The sequence below is a fragment of the Geotrypetes seraphini genome, chromosome 2 (genome assembly GCF_902459505.1).
Source record: "Geotrypetes seraphini chromosome 2, aGeoSer1.1, whole genome shotgun sequence".
Taxonomy (NCBI): domain Eukaryota; kingdom Metazoa; phylum Chordata; class Amphibia; order Gymnophiona; family Dermophiidae; genus Geotrypetes; species Geotrypetes seraphini.
Genome location: NC_047085.1, coordinates 273,374,337 through 273,398,820, shown reverse-complemented (window position 1 = coordinate 273,398,820; position 24,484 = coordinate 273,374,337). Strand labels below are relative to the sequence as shown.

General features: G+C 45.2%; 1 protein-coding gene across 7 annotated transcripts in view; it reads right to left on the bottom strand.

The window, feature by feature from the left end:
* Positions 1 to 1,954: 1,954 nt before the first annotated feature.
* Positions 1,955 to 24,484, bottom strand: part of PIGM (phosphatidylinositol glycan anchor biosynthesis class M) — a 97,104-nt gene continuing 74,574 nt past the window's right edge. For 5 of the 7 annotated variants that reach the window (XM_033929692.1, XM_033929690.1, XM_033929691.1 and 2 more), the window contains 2 exons: positions 15,918 to 16,019; positions 1,955 to 3,270 (listed from right to left, as the gene is read on the bottom strand). In XM_033929692.1, coding sequence (XP_033785583.1) covers positions 3,100 to 3,270; positions 15,918 to 16,019 — 273 coding nt within the window. In that variant the 3' untranslated portion in view covers positions 1,955 to 3,099. Of the gene's footprint in view, positions 3,271 to 13,685; positions 14,535 to 15,917; positions 16,066 to 24,484 lie in introns of those variants that run through there. The other 2 variants (XM_033929694.1, XM_033929696.1) reach the window with 2 other exon arrangements.

The following is a 24,484-nucleotide window of genomic DNA, read 5'->3' as shown; positions in this document are numbered from 1 at the left end:
TGTATGCATTCCCTCCGTTCCCTCTCATTCTCAAGACTCTTGTCAAGTTGAAGAATGCTCATGCCACCATGATTCTGATTGCTCCTCGGTGGCCAAGACAACCTTGGTACTCCCTTCTACTTCAACTCAGCAGCAGGGATCCATACCTTCTACCAGTTTTTCCTTTTATGCTTACACAGAGTCAAGGATCTTTACTTCATCCCAACCTGCAGTTTCTATATCTGACAGCTTGATACCTCTCAACATGACTTCTCTTCAGTTTTCTCATCCTGTAAGAGACATTTTAGAGGCTTCTAGGAAGCCTACCACAAGACAGTGCTACCACCAAAAATGGACTAGATTTTCTACGTGGTGCATCTCTTGCGATACGGAACCTCAATAATACTCCTTATCTTCTGTGCTAGATTATCTTTTGCACTTATCCACCTCTGGCCTCAAGTCTACATCGATTCATGTTCATCTCAGTGCAATTGCTGCTTTCCATCAGCCTATTGAAGGGAAATCCCTCTCTGCTCATCCGGTGGTTTCCAGATTCATGAAAGGACTTTTCAGTGTCAAACCTCCTCTCAAACCTCCAGTGGTTTGGGATCTCAATGTTGTTCTTGCTCAATTGATGAAGCCTCCATTTGAACCAATGTCTATGGCTCATCTGAAATATCTCACTTGGAAAGTGGTGTTTCTCATTGCCCTCACATCTGCTCGAAGAGTCAGCTGCAAGCTTTAGTTGCTGATCCACCTTTCACTGTGTTCCATCATGACAAGGTGGTCCTTTGTACTCATCCTAAATTCCTACCTAAAGTGGTTTTAGAATTTCATCTCAACCAATTCATTGTTCTTCCAGTGTTCTTTCCAAGCCTCATTCTCACCCTGGAGAATCAGCTCTTCATACTCTGGACTGTAAATGTGCTTTGGCCTATTTGGAACGCACCAAACCACACAGAACTGCTCAACTTTTTGTCTCCTTTGATCCGAACAAGTTGGGACATCCAATCTCCAACTGGATGGCTGCTTGTATTTCTTTCTGCTATGCCCAGGCTGGATTACAACTACAGAGTCGAGTCACAGCCCATAAAGTCAGAGCAATGGCAGCTTCAGTAGCTTTCCTCAGATCTACACCTATTGAGGAAATTTGCAAAGCTGCTACTTGGTCCTCGGTTCATACTTTCACTTCTCACTATTGTCTGGATGTTTTCTCCAGATGGGATGGCCATTTTGGCCAGAGAGTATTACAACATTTATTCTCCTAAGTTGCCAACGTTCCCATCATCCCATTCTGGTTAGCTTGGAGGTCACCCATATGTGAGAATAGGCTGCCTGCTTGTCCTGGGATAAAGCAGTTACTTACCGTAACAGGTGTTATCCAGGGACAGGAGGCAGCTATTCTCACAACCCACCCACTTCCCTTAGTTAGCTTCTCTGCTAGCTATCTGAACTGAGACTCGCCCTGCGCTGAGCAGGAAGGCACTCGAGCATGCGCGGTGCGGCTGTCTCAAAACTTCTGAGTTTCTACAAGCAAGTCTGCTTGCGAGGCTTCCGCATCCGGGCTCTGTCGATGACGTCACTCATATGTGAGAATAGCTGCCTGCTGTCCCGGGATAACAACTGTTACGGTAAGTAACTGTGCTTTCGTGATTAATGAGGTTTTTATGCTGCACAAATCACATAACAAAGAAGCAGGCCTATGGCTTAGGCACCACAAATTGATGTCAGGTAGTGTGTGGAGTAAGCTCTTTTGTCATCAGAAAATGACATCCCTTTGCTTTGGGCAGCTCCCATGTAGACTGGAGCTGCCTTGGCGTCATTTCAAGGCCCTCTGTGCTGGAATAGGTGCTGCAGATTGATGTCAGGTGGTGGGTGGAATCAGCTGCCACCAGTGGCCGGTCTCCCTTTGCTTTGGGCAGCTACCTGGTGGACTGGAACTGCATGGGTTTCATTTCATGGCCCTTTTTGTGAAAGGTGGAATGATGTCAAAGATAAAAGATTCATCTGCCACTTAACACTGGCAAGAAGGCATAAGCTGTTGCACAATAGATTAAGAAGTTGGTCTGAGTTGAACATGTCTTTCACCGTGTTGGGAGGCTTACGGTAATAGATAAATTAGATTTACAACTGAAAAAGTCATAAGCCAAGTTTAAATAAAGATGTGCTGGAACTGTGTTGCTGCTGTTGTACAGAGTATGAATCTAACAGAAATATCTGTGCTAGCTTGCTTGTGCTTTAACAACTTTTTGCCTAGATCTGAAACAGGTAGCTTCTCCCCCAAATTTTTACAGGTGCTCTAGAAGCAGCTGCACTGTGATTCTCTATATCTCAAGGTATTCTCCCCTTTGGGTCACTGGACTCTTAGGGTCATTGTATTTGGAGATTGATAGTCTCTCTATAGAAGATCTATGGCTCTGCTCTGGAGTAGATACTTTCTGTGTGATTTTTCTAGAAGTATTTTCTCAACCTCAAAAATGTGCTTGCAGACAATTAAAGATGATCTCTTTATGTTTGTCACAACAGTCAAACACAATGCCTACAGTTCTTTGAATTGTGGTCAGGTACCAGGCAAAAAGAGACATTTTGTTTTTCCCATGCCACACTTCAGGCATAGACCAAATCTAGACTTTGACAACATAGGGTTCCTTTTACTAAGGTGCGCTAGCATTTTTAGCGAACACAGTAAATTACCACATGTGACAATGTAGTGCACGCTATTCTGCATGTTAAAGCCCTAGCGCACCTTAGTAAAAGGAGCCCATAGTCTCTTCTCTTTCCAAAACATATATAAATTATGACAATATAAAAAAAAAGACAAAGTTTGGTTTTAATAGAAAAGCTTATTTTTGCACCCGGCCAGTTGAGCAGAAAAACCAAAACTGAGACATTGAGGAGACCACAGCATGTGGGAGGGCTGTGAATGCTCAGATCTCTACTTTCTGAGTTCTGTGACAGCAGTTCCTTCCCAGCACTGTTTGATGATGTCACCCATTTGTGGAGGTAACTCAATCTAGCTTGTCTACAGAAAAATACATTTACATAGTTTATTTTGCATATCTGTCTAAACACCTAATACTAGGAGCTTACTAATCAGGCAGAGGATGATGCATTTTTTTATTATTGTTGCTTGAATGCTTTGGGCTTCGGTTTCTCTTTCTGGTAGTAAGTGATGATCTGAACCAAAATGAAGCAGTTAATAAGTAAGAAAAGCAAGCCTGCTAGCCAGATAAGTAAAAAGGTATTCTGTCCTTTAAATTCCAGAAAGTAAGCAGGAACCAACCATAATGCCTGAAAAAACAAACAAATCAAGTGTCAATTAGAAGAAAACATAACTAGGACTAATGAAGAAAAGCAGATTAACAAATGATTTAGTATTTGTTACAAAAAACTTTATTTTATTCCAAAAACTTTTCTCACCTGCTTAGACCTAAGCCGTTTACAAAATACAATCAGAAATAAATATAATATGACAAGTACATAATCAGACAGTACATTTTCATGGTTCTCATATTACATGATTACTTGGTTAGCGAAGGTTTCTGACTAGGTAATCAATGTATAGACTTTTTTGTGTGTAGGGCAGGGGACCATTCATTTATCATTTTAGGCTTCTATTTTATTTATTTGGTTTTATATCCCATCCTCCCAGAACTCAGAATGCATTACAGGTTCACATACTGTACATAATAAAAAGAGATTACTGTATTTTTCACTCTATAAGACGCACCTGACCATAAGACGCACCCTAGATTTAGAAGAGGAAAACAAGAAAAAAACCCATTCTGAACCAAATTCTCCCTGCCAGGCTCTGCACTCAACCCCACACTCCTTGCCAGGCTCTGCATCCTGTCCCTCCTTTTGTAGTCTAGTGGTAGGCCGGGACAGGGCAGTGCAGGCAGGGAAGTCTTTCTGTTTGCTGCTCAGCTTTGGAAAATGCACCTCTCTAATACCTTTACATTTTTATTTCCTCTTTTAAAGCAATTCACATGTCCAGCACAAGGCCTTTTGCCTCAGCTGTACATTTGTTGTAAATTTAAGAACATAAGAGTTGCCTCCGCTGGGTCAAACCAGAGGTCCATCGCGCCCAGCAGTCCGCACCCGCGGCGGCCCATCATGTCCACGACCTGTTAAATGGTTCCTGCCTTTTCCTATAACCTATCTCTAAATCTATCTGTACCCCTCAATCCCCTTATCCTTCAGGAATTTATCTAAACCTTCCTTGAACCCCGTAGCATGCCCTACCCTATCACAATCTCCGGGAGCACATTCCATGTGTCCACCACCCTCTGGGAAAAGAAGAACTTCTAGCATTTGTTCTAAACCTGTCCCCTTTCAATTTCTCTGAGTGCCCCCTTGTACTTGTGGTTCCCCACAGTCTGAAGAATCTGTCCCTGTCTACCTATTCTATGCCTTTCAGGATTTTGAAGGTTTCTATTATGTCTCCTCGTAAGTCTCTGCAATTCCAGCAGGAGCGCCCCCTTCCCCGGTACCTTTCTGCAGGACCCCTCCCTCCACCCCCGGTACCTTGATGCAATCCTGGTGGTCCAGCGCTGCATCGGCAGCCTCCCCTGCTGGACACCACCCAAGTCCCCATCTGCCGCGGCAGTCAGAGGCAGGCGCAAGCCCCAAGCGCGCCTACCTGGTCTCATGCCGCCGCCCGAATGGTGTCAACTCAGTCCAGCGCTGCATCGGCAGGCTCTCCTATCTGCACTGGAAGTGAAAGGCAGGTGCGAGCCCCGAGCGCGCCTGCCTGGTCCTGCGCTGCCGCTCGAATGGTGCTGTTAGCACCCGCGAGTCTCGCGAGAACCAACAGCACCATTTGGGAGGTGGCATAGGACCAGGCAGGCACACTCGGGGCTCACGCCTGCCTTTCACTATTCGGGCGGCGGCGGCACGGGACCAGGCAGGCACGCTTGGGGCTCGCGCCTGCCTGGCAGATGGAGAGTCGGGCGGCTGTCCAACAGGGGAGCCTGCCAATGCAGCGCTGGACCGCCAGGATTACATCAAGGTACCGGGGGCACGTGGTATTCGCTGCATAAGACGCACCCTTAGTTCCACCCCCTTTTTGGGAGTGGAAAAAGTGTGTCTTATGGAGCGAAAAATACGGTAGGTTCTTATCTTGGTAATATCTTTTCTAGTAGATAAGGATGGTATGCTGAACCAAGGGTTTTGCATCCTCTCCTGTGAGTCCGTTGCAGGAGATACTGATGACTGTTTTCAGTACCTCCTTCTTCTCCCTGGTGCCCCCAGTCAATTAGTTTCAAAGCCGGCAATAGCCCTATAGGAGAGAACAGGAGAATGGGGTGAACCCCCCAACCCAACAAGACTTTGATATGTTCATAAACGCACCATGGAAAGGAAAAGAACAAATAATCTTTACTAGCAAAAGGCTCTAAGAAACTGGAACTTTGGCAGAAAAGTCAGAGGTACAGCCTTCAAGTAGCAGCAGGTCCAGGCAGGTGCATCAACAATGATGGGTGGGATATTATCAAAGTGTGAACCTAATCTCTTTCCAGAGCAATAGGGATACTGAACCAAGGGATGTACCGAAGTAGTCTCAGAAACCCTGGGTGGGAGAGAAAAGCCTGCTTTCAAAACTGAGGCCCCCAAAGGAAGAGTCCTCTTGAGCTGCTGTTTACCCTATAAAACTTGATGAAAGAATGAAGGGACAACCAAGTTGCTGCCCGGCAAATCTCATTTGGAGGAATCATCCTGGCTTCAGCCCAGGAAGAGGCAATCCCTCTCGTTGAATGTACTCAAAGAGTGAAGGGAGGCTGCCTACCCCAGGCAATATAGCAGGACGAAATAGCTGACCTGATCCATTTTGACTCTTCTAAGCCAGATTTGTCAACACGAAGAGGTAGTCCAAGAGACAAAAGTAATTCATAACCTCCAGACTTTATCCGTCTTAGAATCTGAGAGCTGGAAAGCAAACTTCCTAGTAGAGGATGATATGGGGAAAAAATGTGGTCGGTTTACAGCAGGACTGGGAACAAGGCCTTCTACTGCCCTACAGGAACGGTAACCAGCCTTATTGCAGGGAAAAAAAATGGCATCAGTCAGCGCAGCAACACCTTCTCCCCATGGCTCAGCATCTCCTCCCCAGCTTCCATATTGTGCCTTCCTTATCCTGAACAAGTCAGCTGCGCCACACTGAAAAATCTTCAGAGGCCTGTTCCGAGTCCTTCCTTCATCTGACAAATCCCTCCTTGATGCAACTTCTAGTTTCGCAAAACCAGAAGTTACATCAAGGAGAGACTCGCCAACTGAAGGAAGGCCTCAGAGCAGACCTCTGAAGAATTTTCATCATCGTTGCCGCTGGCTCCTTCAGGTAAAACTGTAGTCATGCAGAAAAATCTTCAGAGGGGCTCATTGGTAGAAGGCGTGAGGGAAGTTGGGGAGAACCATGGTGGGAGATATCACCTGCCGTTATCACTGTACTTGGTGGGGGGGGGAGGGGTGCTGGCTGGCTGGCTGGCTCTAGAGCTGGAGCTGAAGGATGGTGCTGGATCTGGGCTGGGGGAGAGGTGTTGGACCCATAAGGTGGTTGGAGCTGGAGGGGGGACTGCAGCTGAATGTAAGACAGAGATGCCAGACCTAAAACTGGAAGCTGGACCCAAGGGAGAGAGCTAGAGGGAAGGGAGAGAGGTGCTAGATCCTTGAGGAGAGAAGGTAGAGAGGTACTGGACCGCAGGGGGAGCTGGAGGGAAGGGAGAGAGGTGCTGGACCTGCAGGGAGGAGAAGAGGGAAGGGAAATAGATGCTGAACCAGGGAGATGAAGGGAATGAAATATTTAACACGGTGGAGGAAGGGAGGAAAGAGTGAGAGATACATTGGTTAAGGGAGTAAGAGGGGAGAAGCTGGACACAGGGAGATATACGAAAAGAGGAGATGGTGGCCATGGATGGGAGCATAGGGACACAAAGGGAAACACTGCATGGGGTGGTATATGGATAGAGTCAGTGGGGCAATGCCAGACATAGGAGGGTATATGGACACAGAAGATGGCTAGACATGAGGGAGAATGCAGAAGAGAGATGTTGGACTTGGGAGGGGGAGTAGGGACACAGAGGATTGACACGGACCACAGAAGGGATAGGGATGGGGATGCAGAATAATAACGATGATGAAGTCAGGGAGATGGGCACTGGGGAAATACTAGAAAGGGAAGTATAGGAGATAGAAGGGCGATGCTGAACATAGGGGATAGAATGATAGTCTATGGAGAGGAGCGGTTTCTCGGATGCATGATAATTTAACATTAGGAGCCTCAATCCTAACGAAAATTGTTTGAAACATAGACATGTTGGTAGAGGCGCTCCCTTAATCATTTGCTGCTATATTAAAGCTAAGTACTATGGTTAAGCTATTACGCTAAATATGAACTGGAGTATTAATGGATGACTGAAATGAAAAAAAGTGTTATTTATAAATTTGAAAAAATTTTTGATAAAAAATTAAAATAGAATTAAACCATCAATTGATCCAATGAAGATCGGGATTTGTGATCTGTTTCACAACAACCATTGGGGCAACTTAGCCCTCTGAGGATCACTATTATTCCATATTAATATATATGGTCTTATCTGAATACAATTTGATTAAGGTGCTGGAAGTTTTGTTGTTAAATTAGAACATAGGGAAAAACAAACAGAGATGGAAGATGGCTGGCGAACATAGGGAAAAAAGCCACGTCACATGGTCAGGAGCCCCTGGCGAGTGAGTTAAGAGGAAACAGAAACCAGAGCCTGAGACCAATGTAATGTGAAGAATAAAATGACCAGACAACAAAAGGTAGAAAAAATAATTGTATTTTCTATTTGTGACATAATTGGGGACTGCAAAGTCCAGGCCGTGCTTCTTTAGCTTCCAGCTAGCTTAGGGCTCGCTCTGACCAGGAGGCAGTTGCCCTAGTTGCACTCCCCTAACACTATTCCTGCCATGTGTGGCTGAAGTATTCTGTTAACTTAATTTTTCTGTGTAGCATTTTGTAGTAATTTAGTTTGTTCAGTTTTCTCGATAGTGGAGGGGATATTTGGGAGGGGAGACAGGAGCTTTGTTGATCCTTGCTCTGTATTATTTGTAATTTAATTCATACACACATTTTCATAGGACCCCTGAGGAAGGCTGTTCATGGAACATAGCTGGAACATGGACTGTGTTGAGTCCTCTGACCTTTCTCATTATGACATCTACCATTGTTAAAATTTAATACAGATATGGATCTGAGCTGAATTATCAAATGAAAGGATATTTTGGTATTTCTGACTGTACCTATTTGCACCATATTTTAGATTTGGGTCTTTTGATTCCATCCATTGTTATCACTCAACATTGGCATAGAATTTTAGCTGCATCATCTGCTTGGAGGACATTTTGGAACCTTTTTATTGTGACATTGAAAAAACCACTTTTTGCTTTAATAAACTTGGTTCATCAACTCTACTTTCCTGCTTGTTTTTGTGTTTTCTCTCATTTACTTTGTGGAGTTTTCAGGGTTTTTTTCAGTTGTGGCTAAAATGACAACTGTACAGAATATTGCTTCTTTTTATCCTTTAATAAAATAAGTTCAATATAAAATCATAACTATTTGAGGCTTGTGTGCATGGGATCAGAAGGTTTGCGGGGATGGGGTGGGGCCGAGTTCACAAGGATGGGAACACTTTTTCCTGCATCATTCTCTACTTCCTAGTTCATGTGAAATGCAGAACCACCTTTGGCAAAAAAGAAGGAATGTTCCTCAAGGAAACACCAGCCATGGCAACCAGAAACACTGTCTTTAATAGTAAAGTCCATTAGGGTGGCATCCTATAAGGGTGAACAGGACTGGCAGGCCACATCCTCAGAGCATCTTTGAAGTACCTGACAATATCTGGGTGCACAAAAAGAGAACATCTTGCACCCAGCCACTTGAACTTTCAGTGACAAAATCACCGACACCCATATCCAGACCTTCTTGAAGAAAGGACAGGATAGTAGATACAGAAGCCGTAGCAGGATCCAGCTGCTCCTTGCAGCGCTGGTGTTGGAAGGAATCCAATGCCTTGGCATATGCCGTGAATGTAGCAGACTTCTTGGCTTGCAAAAGAGTGCATACAACCAGATCAGAGTAGCCTTTCTGACTCAATGCCGAGCGCTCAAAAAACATGCTGTGAGACCAAAGCGCTCCGAATCTTGCAAGATAATCAGACCTTGAGAGAGGAGTCCCACTAGGTTTGTATACCAGGGGCATCTAGGCCTTTCCGAAACCACTAGGATAGCCCATCGATGTATCTGGCCACTCTTCTCAAGACTCTCTCTACCATGGGCCAGGGAAGGAGCACGTACAGGAGTTTTTAAAATTCACATGCTAATTTCACCAGATAATTTTAAAATTCACATGCTAAATCGTGATGGAAGAAGAGGGGGAGGATTAGCAATCGTCGCCAAGGAAGGATTTGTAGTTGAAATATTGGATTCCAAAATGACCAACCAATTAGAAATATTAGCCTGTAAAATTAGCATTAAGGAACTAGAAGATTCCCTTTCTTGTATATTATTCTATGTTCCGCCGAAAAGCTGTCCAAAAGCTAGAGAGGACTTCTGTAAATTTGTCCTACATAACTCAATCACTTTATCACATAATCTAATTACGGGAGACATAAACTTACATCTAGATGAAATAGACAATCTAGAAGCGAAGGACTTTAAAAACTTTCTTTCTTTACTCAATTACAATCTCATTTCATCCACTCAAACACATGAAAAAGGCCATCATTTAGATGTGGTAGCGATGTCCATAAAGGAGATCATAAATCCTTCCATCTCTCTTTCGGACGGTACTTGGTGTCACGATATCTGGTTTGACCATTTCACTTATTTCAATCTATTCTGGAACACCCAGAGGAATATTGGTCATAATATGATCTACAAACAAAGATAGAAGAAGGAGTTAATTTCTATGATCACTGGATGAAAACTAGCACATCAATTTTAGATAAAATTGCCCCCAAACGAAATAGCAAAAGCTGCTCAAACAAATACAACAAATGGTTTGACATCGAACTCCTAACAATGAAACAATTAGTAAGACGATTAGAAAGAATCTGGAAAAAAACGGGAAAGCTGTCAGACCGGAACAACTGGAGATCCAACATAAAACTCTACAAACAGATAAAAGAAAAACGTAAAACATTTTACTCATCCATAATTAACTCATCAAACATTAGCCCAAACGGAACTAATACTAAAGAACTGTTCAACATAGTTACGAATTTATTTGACACCACACGTTACACTCAACCCCTGCATAACACCAAGTTACCCTCAGCAAATGATCTAGCACAACATTTCGATTCAAAAATTAAAAACCTAAAAAATAACTACTCAATAATTGCCAAATACGAATATCAATCAACTGATATACAAAGAAATGAAATACCAGCGGACATGATTTGGAGTTCCTTCCACAATTTAGAATGGAATAACTACATCAAGTTATATAACAAATACTCTAAATCATATTGTGTCCTGGACTCAAGCCCCTCCAGAAATTATGAAAGCAGCTCCATTAGACTTTAAACTGTCCCTATTGAATTACCTAACCAATAACCTAAGCAATGGAAAATTCCTCACTAATAATGGTCATATTATAATAACCCCAATTCCAAAAAATCGTAAAGAATCACCAACATCAGTAACCAACTATAGACCAGTAGCATCCATTTCATTTATTGTAAAAATCATGGAAGGAATGGTACACATCCAACTGATGGAATATCTCGACCAGTTCTCTCTCTATCATGAAACTCAATCTGGTTTTAGGCCTCTGTTTAGCACTGAGACAGTAATTGCGGCTATCCTGGACAATGTGCGCTACTTGTTTAGTAAGGGCCTCAACGCCCTAATCATACAATTTGACATGAGCTCTGCCTTCGATTTGGTGGACCATGGGAAACTATTACAATGCTTAGACGCAATTGGAAATCAAAGGAGAGGTATTAAACTGGTTTTGAGGTTTCCTTACTTCACGCACCTACCAAGTCCATTTTAATTACATGGAGCTTACTTCGATGTCTCATCATTTAGAATTCTGGTACAATCCCTCATTACTGAGTCAACTCGGTTATTGTAACATCGCCTACTTGGCACTCTCCCAGAAGAACATGCGGCAATTGCAACTGGTACAAAATGCAGCAGTTAGGTTACTTTGCGGACTGAAGAAGTTTGATCACGTGACACTTTCCTACCGACTTCTGCACTGGCTCCAATGGAAGCACGTGTGAAATTCAAGTTTGGTTGTTTTTGCTTCAAGGTACTTTACGGCTTAGCCTTCACAACCAACAGATTCAGGAGAACCTCACATCCAAACTTCGTTTCTCCACCCGTTAGAGGTTGTAAATTTAAAAGTCATCACCAACATCTTCTCTCACATCAAGCAGCATTATGGGGTAAAGACCTGGAACAACTGTTCATGCCTACTACTTATAGGGAATTCAGGAAACGCCTAAAAACACATCTGTTCCTAATGTACTTAGATAACTGATCTATACAATCTTAGTCCTCAACAAATGATCTTTAGAACTGTTATTCACCATCTCTGAAATTTGTTTATTCCACTCGATCTGTAATACCTTAATAATCATTGTAAACCGCATAGAACTTCACAGTCCTGCGGTATATAAACTGTTATTATTATTATTATTTGTTCATCGGCCAAGGCTGAACCAGCACATTGATCTTGGCACTTCCACACTCATATCTGCGGCTGAAGAATCACACTGCTGTCCTGTTGCTTGCTGTCACCATGAGATTGGTTGATAATGCTTTGAAACACCAGAGATGAGAGGGACCACTCTCCCATATCCAGAGTCTGCATGCTGAGAAAGTCTGCCTGTGAGCCACAGTGATGGCCAAAAAATGAGTCTCCGCCCAGTGGAAGAAAGATTTCACCTCCTTCTGGAAGCCAATACTTCTGGTGCCTCCTTGCTCGTTGACATAAGTAATTGCTGTTGCGTTTGTCAGAAAACACTCTGACCATTTTGTTCGACAACCGGGACTGAAACTGAATGGCTCGGAGCTCCAGCCTATTGATGGACCAACAGCGCTGTGATGGGGACTATTGCCCCTGCATTGGGTGATCCTCGCAATGTGCTCTCCAGCCCAGTATGCTGGCATCCCGTCAGTGTGATCCAAGAGTTAATCCTTAGAGACATCCCTGAAGACAGCGACTGAGGACGAAGCCACCAGGACATGCTATTGTCCAGGGCAATTGAACATGCAGAGAATCTCTCTGTGGAGACCAGCGGGTGCATTTTCGCTCTTGCCCAAGAACCACTTCTATCATAGCTGCCATCGAGCCTAGGACATGTAGATAATCCTAGGCCGACAGATAGCCCAGGATAGCTGAAATTTGGCTCCCAAATTTCAGTCTGCATGCCTCTGGAAGAAACACCCAGCGTGTCTCCATGTCGAATCAGACACAGATACTCCAAGGGCTGCAGCTGGCTTTTCAGATTTACAATCCATCCAAGGCCTTGAAGGGTAGCCAAGATGGTCTGAACCACTCTCTCCACTTCCTCCCACAAAGGCGCCCTGATGAGCCAGTTGTCCAAGTAAGGGTGGACCAGTCAACCCAGGATGCATAGGTGAGCTGCCACTACACCCATCATCTTAATGAAGGTCCAGAGTGAACGGGAGAGCCTTGAATTGAAAATGCTGCTCCAGAACATGAAACTGAAGGAAGCGCCTGTGATCTAGAAATACTGGAATATGGAGATATACCTCTGTGAAGTCCAGCACCACCCGGAACTCCCCTGTTAGCACTGAGGCAATGACCAACTGAAGTCTCCATACAAACATGAGGTACTTTGAGAGCCAGATGATGTACTCGAGGTCCAGGATGGGCTTCCAATCCTTGGAGCCTTTCTTGAGCATGACGAAGTATATGGAGTATTGGCTAGAACCCACTTGATCACCTGAATATCCAGCAATCTTTGGACAGTCACCTGAACCAGAGCAAGTTCACAAAGTCAGGTGTAAAGCATAAAGGACCAAAAACCTACTTCAAGAGGGTTCTTATGATAGAGGGGTATAGATAGAGGATTACTGCACAGGTCCTGTACCTGTTGGGCCGCCGCGTGAGCGGACTGCTGGGCACGATGGACCTCAGGTCTGACCCATCAGAGGCATTGCTTATGTTCTTAAGATAGAGTATTTTCTTTATGGGGGGTCACGTGATGCAGCCTACCTGGACGGACGTGTGTGAGGAGTGCTCCCACCCCATCTTGCTAAAATCAGCACAAATTACCTTCTCTTTCTGTATCTTTCTGGGACCTTTCCTGCTTACTTGCTAGGGACAAGCTTCTGCTTCCATAAGGTGCTTTTAGATTCGGGTCCCAGTGCGAAGCTCCAAAGAAAAGCCTCCGCCTTTGGCGGCTGCTGAGAGCCTTTTTGAGAGTGCCTGGGGGACGATTTGCCAGCTGGGGGTCATCGGCTTTGGATTTCTGGCTGGGTTCAGCTGGTGGGCTTGTTGCCTTTGTTGTTTCTTACTGATATTTGGACCTTGTATGCACTTTATGCTGTTGAGTTTGTACTTTGTCTAGTTGTGATTTTTCTCACTTTCAATAAAAATATATTAAAAAAGAGTACTTTCTTTTCGCTTTAGAGCCATCAGAACATTTATTAGACACTGGCACTGTATCACGGGACAAAATCATCCCCTATCTATCCCAACAGTTGTTTGGCAGCAGCATTAATAAGGTGGTCAGAGGCTGAACCCAAGGTTCCGACATCCTCAGCATGTATGGCGGAACACGTGGCGCAAGGGCATTCTTCGGGTGCCCAACTGGCATAAACTTCACATGAATTCATGTTACTGGAGTAAGAGGACTCCATCCATGTTAGTTAGAATAAAAAATGAGGCTTTTTGAAGAAGTTTGAGAACTTAGAATCCAAATTGGGAACAATCCAAGATGGCTACCATCAGGATTTCCCACTGAAAAAACGGCTATAACTCCACTGAAGGACCTAAAACCTCCCATTGATTTTAGTATTTCTGGAGTGGGGGAACAAGGCTACAACAAAATATGACCTGAAAAAACACATTTCGGACCCGCCCCCCAACTGTTCTATGGGCTGTGACAGCCCTACTCATAGACTAGATGCTGGGAAGATGTCCTGCAGCTTGCTACAGCTCCTCTCAGGTTAGCTGGAATAAGGATAGGAACTCTGCCAGCAGGAACGCTGCCTCTTCTGACTCTTCAGCTGCCAGTCGGGCCATAGCCGAACTGCGCCTCAATCCCTGTGACCAGATTCCAAATGCAATTAAGAAGGGAGAGGAAAGTGCAGCTGAACCTGTGTGCACTCTGAAGAAATGTAATTGGTGTCTGTACAGCCTGCGCTAGCAATCCTTATCAATTCAAGGAGCAAATAGCAGAGAAAAACTCTGAGCTCCACAGTTCAAGCAGGCTAGCTGAGCAGGTCCCCGAAGGTTCCACCTGTCAGCTGCAGACTGAAGTCTGCTCCTCTCATGCAGGCTAGGCAGTCACTGGACATGAGCAGGAACACAAATCCTGCAAGAAAACACAAAAAAAACATTAAAAAAAGATGACAATCAGATCAAAGTTGCTCCTGTAGGCAAGCTTACAGAAGAAACAACTGACTCAGGGCAGCAGAGAGCAGGAAGGAGGAGGGGGTACTGAAAACAGTGATCAGTATCTCCTGCAATGGACTTGCGAGAGCAGATCAAAGACCCTTGGTTCAGCATACCATCCCTATTGCACTGGAAAGTGTATTTATACAAGCATAGCACGGCAGAACATTGTCTAACAAAAATGCCTTTTTGAGGTTCTTTACCATGTTAATCTGAAGAGCAAAAGAAGAGGGAGGTAAAAAGCAAAAGGGAACAAGAATGGAAGAATAAGCATTAAAGTTATCTACTGATGAAGGAATGTGATAAAGAAAGAAACCAAGGACAAAGAATGAAGAATAAAAGATCATGAGTCAGCAAATCAGTGATGCCAAAGACTGGAAACTGTTTTATTATATGATGTGACTGGGAGTATTAATTTAGGAGAAAATAGTTTCTGAGAAGGGAGGATAATTGAAATGAGAATATGCAGCTTTGCCCTCAACTTCTTTGTTTCAACATGCCTGTAGTATGGGTGGCAGCCAGACATAGAGCCTTCACAGAAACAGGTAGCAGCCAGTTTAAAACAGAAAAAAAAGTCTTTATTATGCTTTTCATGCAATTGGGTTTACTATATAACATAAGCATGTCTTCTTTCTCAGGCAGACAAGTCGTTAACGTAAGTACCGTAATTCTTCAGTGCAACCACCATAAAAGATCTGTCCCACATATATAAAGGTCTGACACTCTGACTGTAGTTCAAACTCCTTCTCAGTAACCCCTGTTATAGCTGGCTATATTTGGAGGCTCTCATTAGCTATTACTGGCAGGGAACATAGACTGCTTTCAACCAGGCTGGCAGGCTTAGGAGTCTCCCTCAGTTCCTCTCCTTGTTCTACTCTTCCTCTGATGATTTTAACTCTTTCTCATCTGGGCTCCACCCTTCTAGCTCAGCAAGCTTGCTGTGCCTACTTGAACCATGCCTTCTCTATTCTTAAGGTGATTGATTCTATGAAAGAGTGGCAACTTCCCACACTCTTCCTCACAACGCATACATGAGTTATCAGACAATTAGCTCTGCGTGCATCTGGTAGCACTTTAAAAATAATAAATAGTAGTAGTCGTAATTATGGTGGCAGTTTACCTTTGGAGATATTTGGCCACCGTGCTGGATAAATGGACCCACAATAAGCCATAGACATTTTATATTACTCAAAGTTCCTCTGATCTATTTGTGTAACAGCACATTGAAATAGTTAAAATTGCTGATTCAGAGCTATCCTCACATTTAAATTCATAAGTATATATATCACAGTAGGTTGCTTACCTGACCAGTGAACCACAGCATGAGTAGAAGTACACTTCGATACCATGACATCACCAAAGCTGGCATCACCAAAGGCAACAAACACAGGTACCAAAGGAAGTACTGAAAGAAATCATGACTTTGTCTTTATATACCAGAAACCTGAAATCTTTAATATACCAGAAAGTAATATTAATGAAAAAGTACTGATTGTATATCATTTTACCAAGGAGTAAAGGTTGTCTCCCATTTTAAAAATTTTCAGTAGATAAGGCCAAGGGAACGTCTATTACTTTCAATACCAGAAAAAAGAAGCAATTCTCTTACAACAGTGATCTCAAACTCAAATCCTTTGCAGGGCCACATTTTGGATTTGTAGATACTTGGAGAGCCTCAGAAAAAAATAGTTAATGTCTTATTAAAGAAATGACAATTTTGCATGAGGTAAAACTCTTTATAGTTTATAAATCTTATCTTTTGGCTAAGTTTTAATAATAATATTGTAATTTATAGCTAAAGAGACATATGATCAAGAAACTGTATTTTTTTTCTTTTGTGATTATGATAAACATACCAAGGGCCTCAAAATAGTACCTGGCAGGCTGCATGTGGCCCCTGGGCTGTGAGTTTGAGACTACTGTCTTAAAAGAACCACCCTGCTTTTACCCTGGTTGAACAACAAACTGACATTCAGTGAGTGATGTGGATATTTCTGTGATAGTTTTCTTCTGCAGGTGGGGGTAAAGCTCACTGAACATTACCTTTAGAACTCACTAGTGTAAACACCCAACTACAATGCATTCTATACAGTTACCTCATGCTATCATGCCTGTCATCAAGATATATTCAGAACCTTGTGGAATATCAGACCAGCTGAGCTGTAGCCCTCACAAGCATGGCTGCCTCAGTTTGTCATTCCTGCAAGAGCTGCACTATGCCTGATGAAAACCTGGCGTTTCTTTCAAACCTGTCTGGGGTGAAGCAGAAGTACTACCTGCATCTACTTTTTAGGCCTGCTGTACTCTTTCAATGGCTTCTGAGACCAGCTGCTTAGTCCTGTGATCAGAATTCAATTTGCCACATCTTACACATATAGACAAAAGCTTCAAGTGGTTGAAGAACTCCATTAAACTTGTTGGCTATCTAATTTTGAATGCCAGGGAGAGAAGCTGCCTATATTTGGGAAATCTTTGCTGTTCTTCAGGAAAGGCAGAGGATTCCCTTGCTTCCCTCTTTGTTGATAGAAAACATGGCAACTTGTTTGTTCATTTCTGTTAAGACTGAGGCATCTTGGAGAAGACTGACAAATACTCAAAGGGCAAAATATATCACTAAATATGATTGACGTGAAAAAGTCTTTTGGACAGCATCATGGTTTGAAGTTGGATGAAGTACTGTATACACTCATTTTGCACTTGGACCAGCTTGCTATACCCATTCTTAGATCAGTTCCTTATATCTTGTCTAACTGTACAAACAACTTGCCCATATCCATATGTTTATCCAGCAAACTGCAGAAGGATATCCCTTTTAAGAACTTTTTGTTTGCTTGTTTTTACACCTTACTGGGTCAGATCAAAGGTCCATGAAGCCCAGTAGCCCATTCTCACAGTGGCCAATCCAGGTCACTAGTACCTTGCCAAAACCCAAAGAGTACCAACATTTCATGCTATCGATCCAGGGAAATCGTCCAAACCTTTCTTAAAACCAGCTACGCTATCCGCTCTAACCACAACCTCTGGCAATGCATTCCAGAACTTAACTATTTTCTGAGTGAAAAAATATTTCATCCTATTGGTTTTAAAAGTATATCCCTGTAACATCGTCGAGTGTTTCCTAATCTTTGTAAATTCTGGCAGAGTGAAAAATCAATCCACTTGCACCTGTTCTACTCCACTCAAGATTTTGTAGACTTCAATCATATCTCCCCCCTCAACCATCTCTTTTCCGAACTGAAGAGCCCTAACCTTTTCAGTCTTTCCTCATACGAGAGAAGTTCCATCCCCTTTATCTGCTTGGTCGCTCTTCTTTGAACCTTTTCTAGTGCCGCTACATCTTTCTTGAGATAAGGAGACCAGAATTGAATGCAATACTCCAGATGAGGTTGCACCATGGAGCAATAGAGAGGCATTATAACATTCTTAGTCTTGTTAACCACCACTTGTTTACCGTATTTTCACGCAAATAACGCGCACCCGTGTAAAACGCGCACCCGGGTATAGCGCGCAAAAATCACGATGATATGTACAAAAACTTTTGTATACCGCGCTCACGGGTATACCGCGCATGATGCCCGACGCTCCTTTCGCCCGCCCTGACTTTCCGTGCGCTGTCCCGACTCTCCGTTCACCCCCCCTGACTTCCGTGCACTGCCCTGACTTTCCGTGCGCTGTCCCGACTCTCTGTTCACCCCCCCTGACTTCCGTGCACTGCCCTGACTTTCCGTGCGCTGTCCCGACTCTCCGTTCACCCCCCCTGACTTCCGTGCACTGCCCTGACTTTCCGTGCGCTGTCCCGACTCTCCGTTCACCCCCCCTGACTTTCCGTGCATTGTCCCCCCTTGAAGTCCTGTCCCCCCTTGAAGGTCTGTCCCCATCCTGAAAGCCTGATGCCCCCCCCGACGTCCGATACATCCCCCCCCCGGCAGGACCACTCGCACCCCCACCCCGAAGGACCGCCGACTCCCCAACAATATCGGGCCAGGAGGGAGCCCAAACCCTCCTGGCCAAGGCGACCCCCTAACCCCACCCCGCACTACATTACGGGCAGGAGGGATCCCAGGCCCTCCTGCCCTCGACGCAAACCCCCTCCCCCCAACGACCGCCCCCCCCCAAGAACCTCCGCCCGTCCCCCAGCCGACCCGCGCCCCCCCTGGCCGACCCCCACGACACCCCCACCCGCCTTCCCCGTACCTTTGTGTAGTTGGGCCAGAAGGGAGCCCAAACCCTCCTGGCCACGGCGACCCCCTAACCCCACCCCGCACTACATTACGAGCAGGAGGGATCCCAGGCCCTCCTGCCCTCGACGCAAACCCCCCCCCCCCCCCCAACGACCGCCCCCCCAAGAACCTCCGACCGCCCCCCCAGCCGACCCGCGACCCCCCCTGGCCGACCCCCACGACCCCCCCACCCCCCTTCCCCGTACCTTTGGTAGTTGGCCGGACAGACGGGAGCCAAACCCGCCTGTCCGGCAGGCAGCTAACGAAGGAATGAGGCCGGATTGGCCCATCCGTCCTAAGGCTCCGCCTACGGGTGGGGCCTAAGGCGCGTGGGCCAATCAGAATAGGCCCTGGAGCCTTAGGTCCCACCTGGGGGCGCGGCCTGATGCACATGGTCGGGTTGGGCCCATGTGCCTCAGGCCGCGCCCCCAGGTGGGACCTAAGGCTCCAGGGCCTATTCTGATTGGCCCACGCGCCTTAGGCCCCACCAGTAGGCGGAGCTTTAGGACGGATGGGCCAATCCGGCCTCATTCCTTCGTTGGCTGCCTGCCGGACAGGCGGGTTTGGCTCCCGTCTGTCCGGCCAACTATCAAAGGTACGGGGAAGGGGAGTGGGGGGTCGTGGGGGTCGCCAGGGGGGTCGCGGGTCGGCTGGGGGGGCGGTCGGAGGTTCTTGGGGGGCGGTCGTTGGGGGGAGGGGTGTTTGCGTCGAGGGCAGGAGGGCCTGGGATCTCTCCTGCCCGTAATGTAGTGCGGGGTGGGGTTAGGGGGTCGCCGTGGCCAGGAGGGTTTGGGCTCCCTTCTGGCCCGATATTGTCGGGAAGTCGGCGGTCCTTCGGGGGGGGGGTGCGAGCGGTCCTGCCGGGGGGGGGGATGTATCGGACGTCGGGGAGTCGGCCGGGCAAGAGGGCTTGGGCTCCCTCTTGCTCCGATCGTGGATGCGGGTGCGGGTGGGAGCGCGTGCGAGCGGTCGTTCGGGGGTGGGGGTGCGAGCGGTCCTGCTGGGGGGGTGAATCGGGCGTCGGGCGGGGTGGGAACTATGTTTAAAAACTTTTGTATACCGCGCTCACGCATATAACGCGCGAGGGGTATGCGCGGTAGGTAAAAACGCGTATAACGCGCGCGTTATATGCGTGAAAATACGGTAATAATTTCTAGTATCTTGTTTGCTTTTTTGGCCACCGCTGCATATTGGGCAGAAGGTTTCATTGTATTGTCTACAATGACACCTAGATCCTTTTCTTGGGCGCTAACCCTCAAGGTGGACCTTAACATCTGGGAACTATGATTTGGGTTATTCTTCCCAATGTGCATCACTTTGCATTTATCCACATTAAACTTCACCTACCACATGGATACCCAGTCTTCCAATTTCCTAAGGTCTGCCTGTAATTTTTCACAATCAGCATGCGTTTTAACAAATTTGAATAGTTTAGTGTCTTCTGCAAACTTAATCACCTCACTCATCATTTCAATTTCTAGATCATTTATAAAAAAGTTAAATAGCACTGGTCCCAGTACAGATCCCTGCTGCACTCTACTGTTTACTCTCCTCCATTGAGAAAAATGAACACTTAACCCTATCCTCTGTTTTCTATCCTATAACCAATTCCTAATCTACAACTGAAGTTTGCCACCTATCCCATGACTTTAATTTTCTCAGGAGCCTCTCACAAGGAACTATGTTATGTTACTATGTTAACTTTGTCAAAAGATTTCTGAAACATAAGAAAAGAGGAGAGAGGCACAGCGAACTACCCTGGCAAGAAACACATTTTGCTCTGCTCTGAAACTTAGAAAATAGAACAATGATGAATAAACATTTAACAAGTAAACAGAGAACAAACACTCGCATAAGTAACTCAGATTCAAGCTGTTAAGGGTAACAAGCATGAGCTATGGGACCCTCCCAGGAGGAAAGGGAAACCCTGATACCTGAAACACATCTTTTCTTTATCTTAAGTATAATAGCAGAGGTCACGAGATGGACACTCGCAACGTTCGATGGTTTTGTCCCATTATTCAGCATTTTTGGAAGCGAATAATATCTTATATGTCTGAGTTAATTGGAAGATCTTTGTGCTACTCTCCATCCCAATTTATTTTGGATTTGCCAGAAGCTTTTCGTCATTTGCCTAAGGGGCATAGGACGCTGTGTAGGAAAATGAGTCTACTGGCCAAAAAATGTATTCTTCAATATTGGACGATCCCTGACCCTCCAAAGTTTTGGCATTGGCGAAACCAGTTGCATCAGTTGGCCATCTGGGAAGCTAGAGATGCTGGAAGGATGAGGAAGCGAAAGATGTTGTTTATGCAAATATGGGATCCATATTTGCAAGTTTTATTTCCTAAAAGTCGTAGTGCAGTTTTAAGATGGGTGTCCTAACTGAGATTGAGGAGGGGTAGAGAGTACCATTGGAAGGGGAAGGGAAGGGAGGGTTTGGGGAGGGAAGGTAGAGGGTATTAAATAGATTCAAACATGTAGTCCTATTGAGGTTTGATGAGGGATGGAGAGTACCTTTGAATGGGGAAGGGAAGGGAGGGTTTGGGGAGGATGGTAGAGGTTTAAAACATGTAGATGATTTAAAACATGTAGTCATACATAGATTGAGTGGGGTTTGATGGGGGATGAAGGTATTTTCTAGGTTTATATGGGATGTATTTTACTTGATGCCTCATTATTATACTAAGCACCTTGGTGTTGTATGTAATATTGACCACATCAATATGTTCATCATATTATTATATTTGATGCATCATCATTGTTATACAAGTGTTGTATTTGTTGTTTGCATCAATAAAAATTGTTTGAACTTAAAATAAGTACACACAGGGAGAGTAGTATGGACTTCTGCGCATTCTAGATACATAGGAGTCCATACTTGAGCTGACATACCAAAGCAGTGCCATACATCTAGAGGAGTACAGAGGACCCAAAAGCGGCATCCTTTTGGGCCGCCACATCCACTCTGTAGAACTTTGAAAAGTGTGAAGAACAGCCTAAGTAGTAGCTCTGTAGATTTCATCAGACGAAACAGCCTGGGATTCCATCTAGGTGGTCGCTACCCCTCTGGTGGAATGCACTGCCAGGCAAAAAGTTAGCTGTTTTCCAGCAGAAATGTAGGAAGAGGAAATTGCCATACGGATTCATTTGGCAATGACTGCTTAGGAGGCTGGTCTGCCCCATCTCAAGTGACTGGCCAGTTTTAAAAAGAGGATAATAAAGCCTGAAATCATTAGTCCTCTCCAGGTAGATAAATGGGGTCCAATGCACATTCAGCTTGCGCAAAATTTATCTTGTTTGGCCGAATACGTAGGCTAAAAGGCGGGCAGCTGAATCTCCTGATTAACATGGAAGGTGGAAACCACCTTCAGGAGAAAGGAAGGAACCGTGCACAGTGAACCACCCAACTCATGAAACGGAAAAATGGTTCCGTGCAGGAGAAGGCCTGCAATTCCGAGATCCTTCTTGCTGAGACTATGGCAACCAAAAATACTGTCTTGACTGTAAGGTCTAGCAGGGTAGCCTCTAAAAGAGTCTTATAAGAGAACGGGCCAGGCCCTTAAAGACCACCTTGAGGCCACAAGACGGGAACGGTCTATGCAACGGGGATCTCAGCCTGAGAGCCCTTCTCAAAAACTGAGCGATGTCTGGGTGAAATGCCAGAGACCAGAGGCCACTCTGAGCCCGAAAACACAAGATACCAGTTATCTGCACTTTGAGGGACAAAACCACAAGTCCTTTTTGGAGGCCAGGATCACTGAAACAGGAGCTCACTCTAGCTCCACTTGCTCCTTGGCACATAACTGGAAGGTCTTACGGGTCTTAGCATAAGCTACAACCATCGCCAGCTTCTTGGCTCTAAGAAGATTCATAACCACAACTTTTGAATAACCCTTCTATATCAAGTCCACATACTCAAGAGCCATGCCATAAGACCAGAGCATTCTGGCTTCTCCTTTGGAACTGGGCCTTGACTGAGAAGCCCTGGATGAACAAGCAACTTCAGGGGTCTGCCTCTCTGTAGATACACCAGGTCCACATACCAAGGTCTTCAGAGCCAGTCTGGTGCTGCAAAGATCACCAAACCCTGATAAGAACATAAGAATTGCCGCTGCTGGGTCAGACCAGTGGTCCATCGTGCCCAGCAGTCTGCTCACACAGTGGCCCTTAGGTCAAATATCAGTGCCTTGAGTCTAGCCTTACTTACGTACGTTCTGGTTCAGCAGGAACTTGTCTAACTTTGTCTTGAATCCCTAGAGGATGTTTTGTCTTATAACAGCCGCCGGAAAAGCGTTCCAGTTTTCTATCACTCTCTGGGTGAAGAAGAACTTCCTTTCGTTCATACAGAATCTATCCCCTTTTAATTTTAGAGAGTGCTCTCTCGTTCTCTCTATTCCCTTCATTATCTTGAATGTTTCGATCATGTCCCCTCTCTGTCTCCCCTTTTCAAGGGAGAAGAGGCCCAGTTTCTCTAATCTCTCACTATAATGAGAGATTCCTCCAACTCCTCCAGTCCCTTAACCATTTTAGTCACTCTTCTCTGGATCCTCTCAAGTAGTACCATGTACGGCGACCAGTGCTGGACGCAGTATTCCAGGTGGGGACGAACCATGGCCTGGTACAGCGGTATGATAATCTTCTCCGATCTGTTCGTGATCCCCTTCTTAATCATTCCTAGCATTCTGTACGCCCTTCTTGTCACCACCGCACATTGCGCAGACAGCTTTGACTTGTCAACCAGTACTCCCAAGTCTCTTTCCTGGGGGGGTCTCCTCAAGTACTGCACCGGATATCCTGTATTCGTGTATAAGATTTTTGTTACCAACATGCATCACCTTACAGTTATCCACATTAAACCTCATTTACCTTGTCGCGGCCCGTTTCTCAAGCGTGTTTGTCACATTGCAGGTCTTCGCAATCCTTCTGCATCCTCACTACTCTGAATAACTTTGTTTCGTCTGCAAATTTAATCACCTCGCTCGTTGTACCAATTTTAAGGTCATTTATAAATATGTTGACGAGCACGGGTCCAAGCACTGAACCCTGCGGCACTCCACTCGTGACGCTTTGCCAGTCTGATGGGTGGCTATCCTGCAGATGATCTGACCCACCATGGTCCATGGTGGAAACATATAGAGAAACAGATCTGTGGAACAAGGTTGGACCAGGGCATTACACTGGCCATCCTCCAATCTTCTGGTACCATGTGCTGGATTTTAAATATTAAATTGCAAATTACTAACAATAGCTCTGCAAGTTCATTTTTCAATTCAATCAGTACTCTTGGATGTATATCACCTGGTACAGGCGATTTGCTCCTCTTCAATTTGTGAAATTGCTCTAGCAACTAAAATTCAATGCAAAGAAGTGCAGAGTAATGCATTTGGGGATTAGAAATCAGAAGGAATCATATGTGCTGGGAGGTGAAAGGCTGATATGCACCGATGGGGAGAGGGACCTTGGGGTGATAGTGTCTGAAGATCTAAAGGCAAAGGAACAGTGTGACAAGGCGGTGGCTGTTGCCAGAAGGATGATAGGATGTATAGAAAGGCGTGACCAGTAGAAGAAAGAGGTGTTGATGCCCCTGTACAGGTTGATGGTGAGGCCCCACTTGGAGTATTGTGTTCAATTTTTGGAGGCCATATCT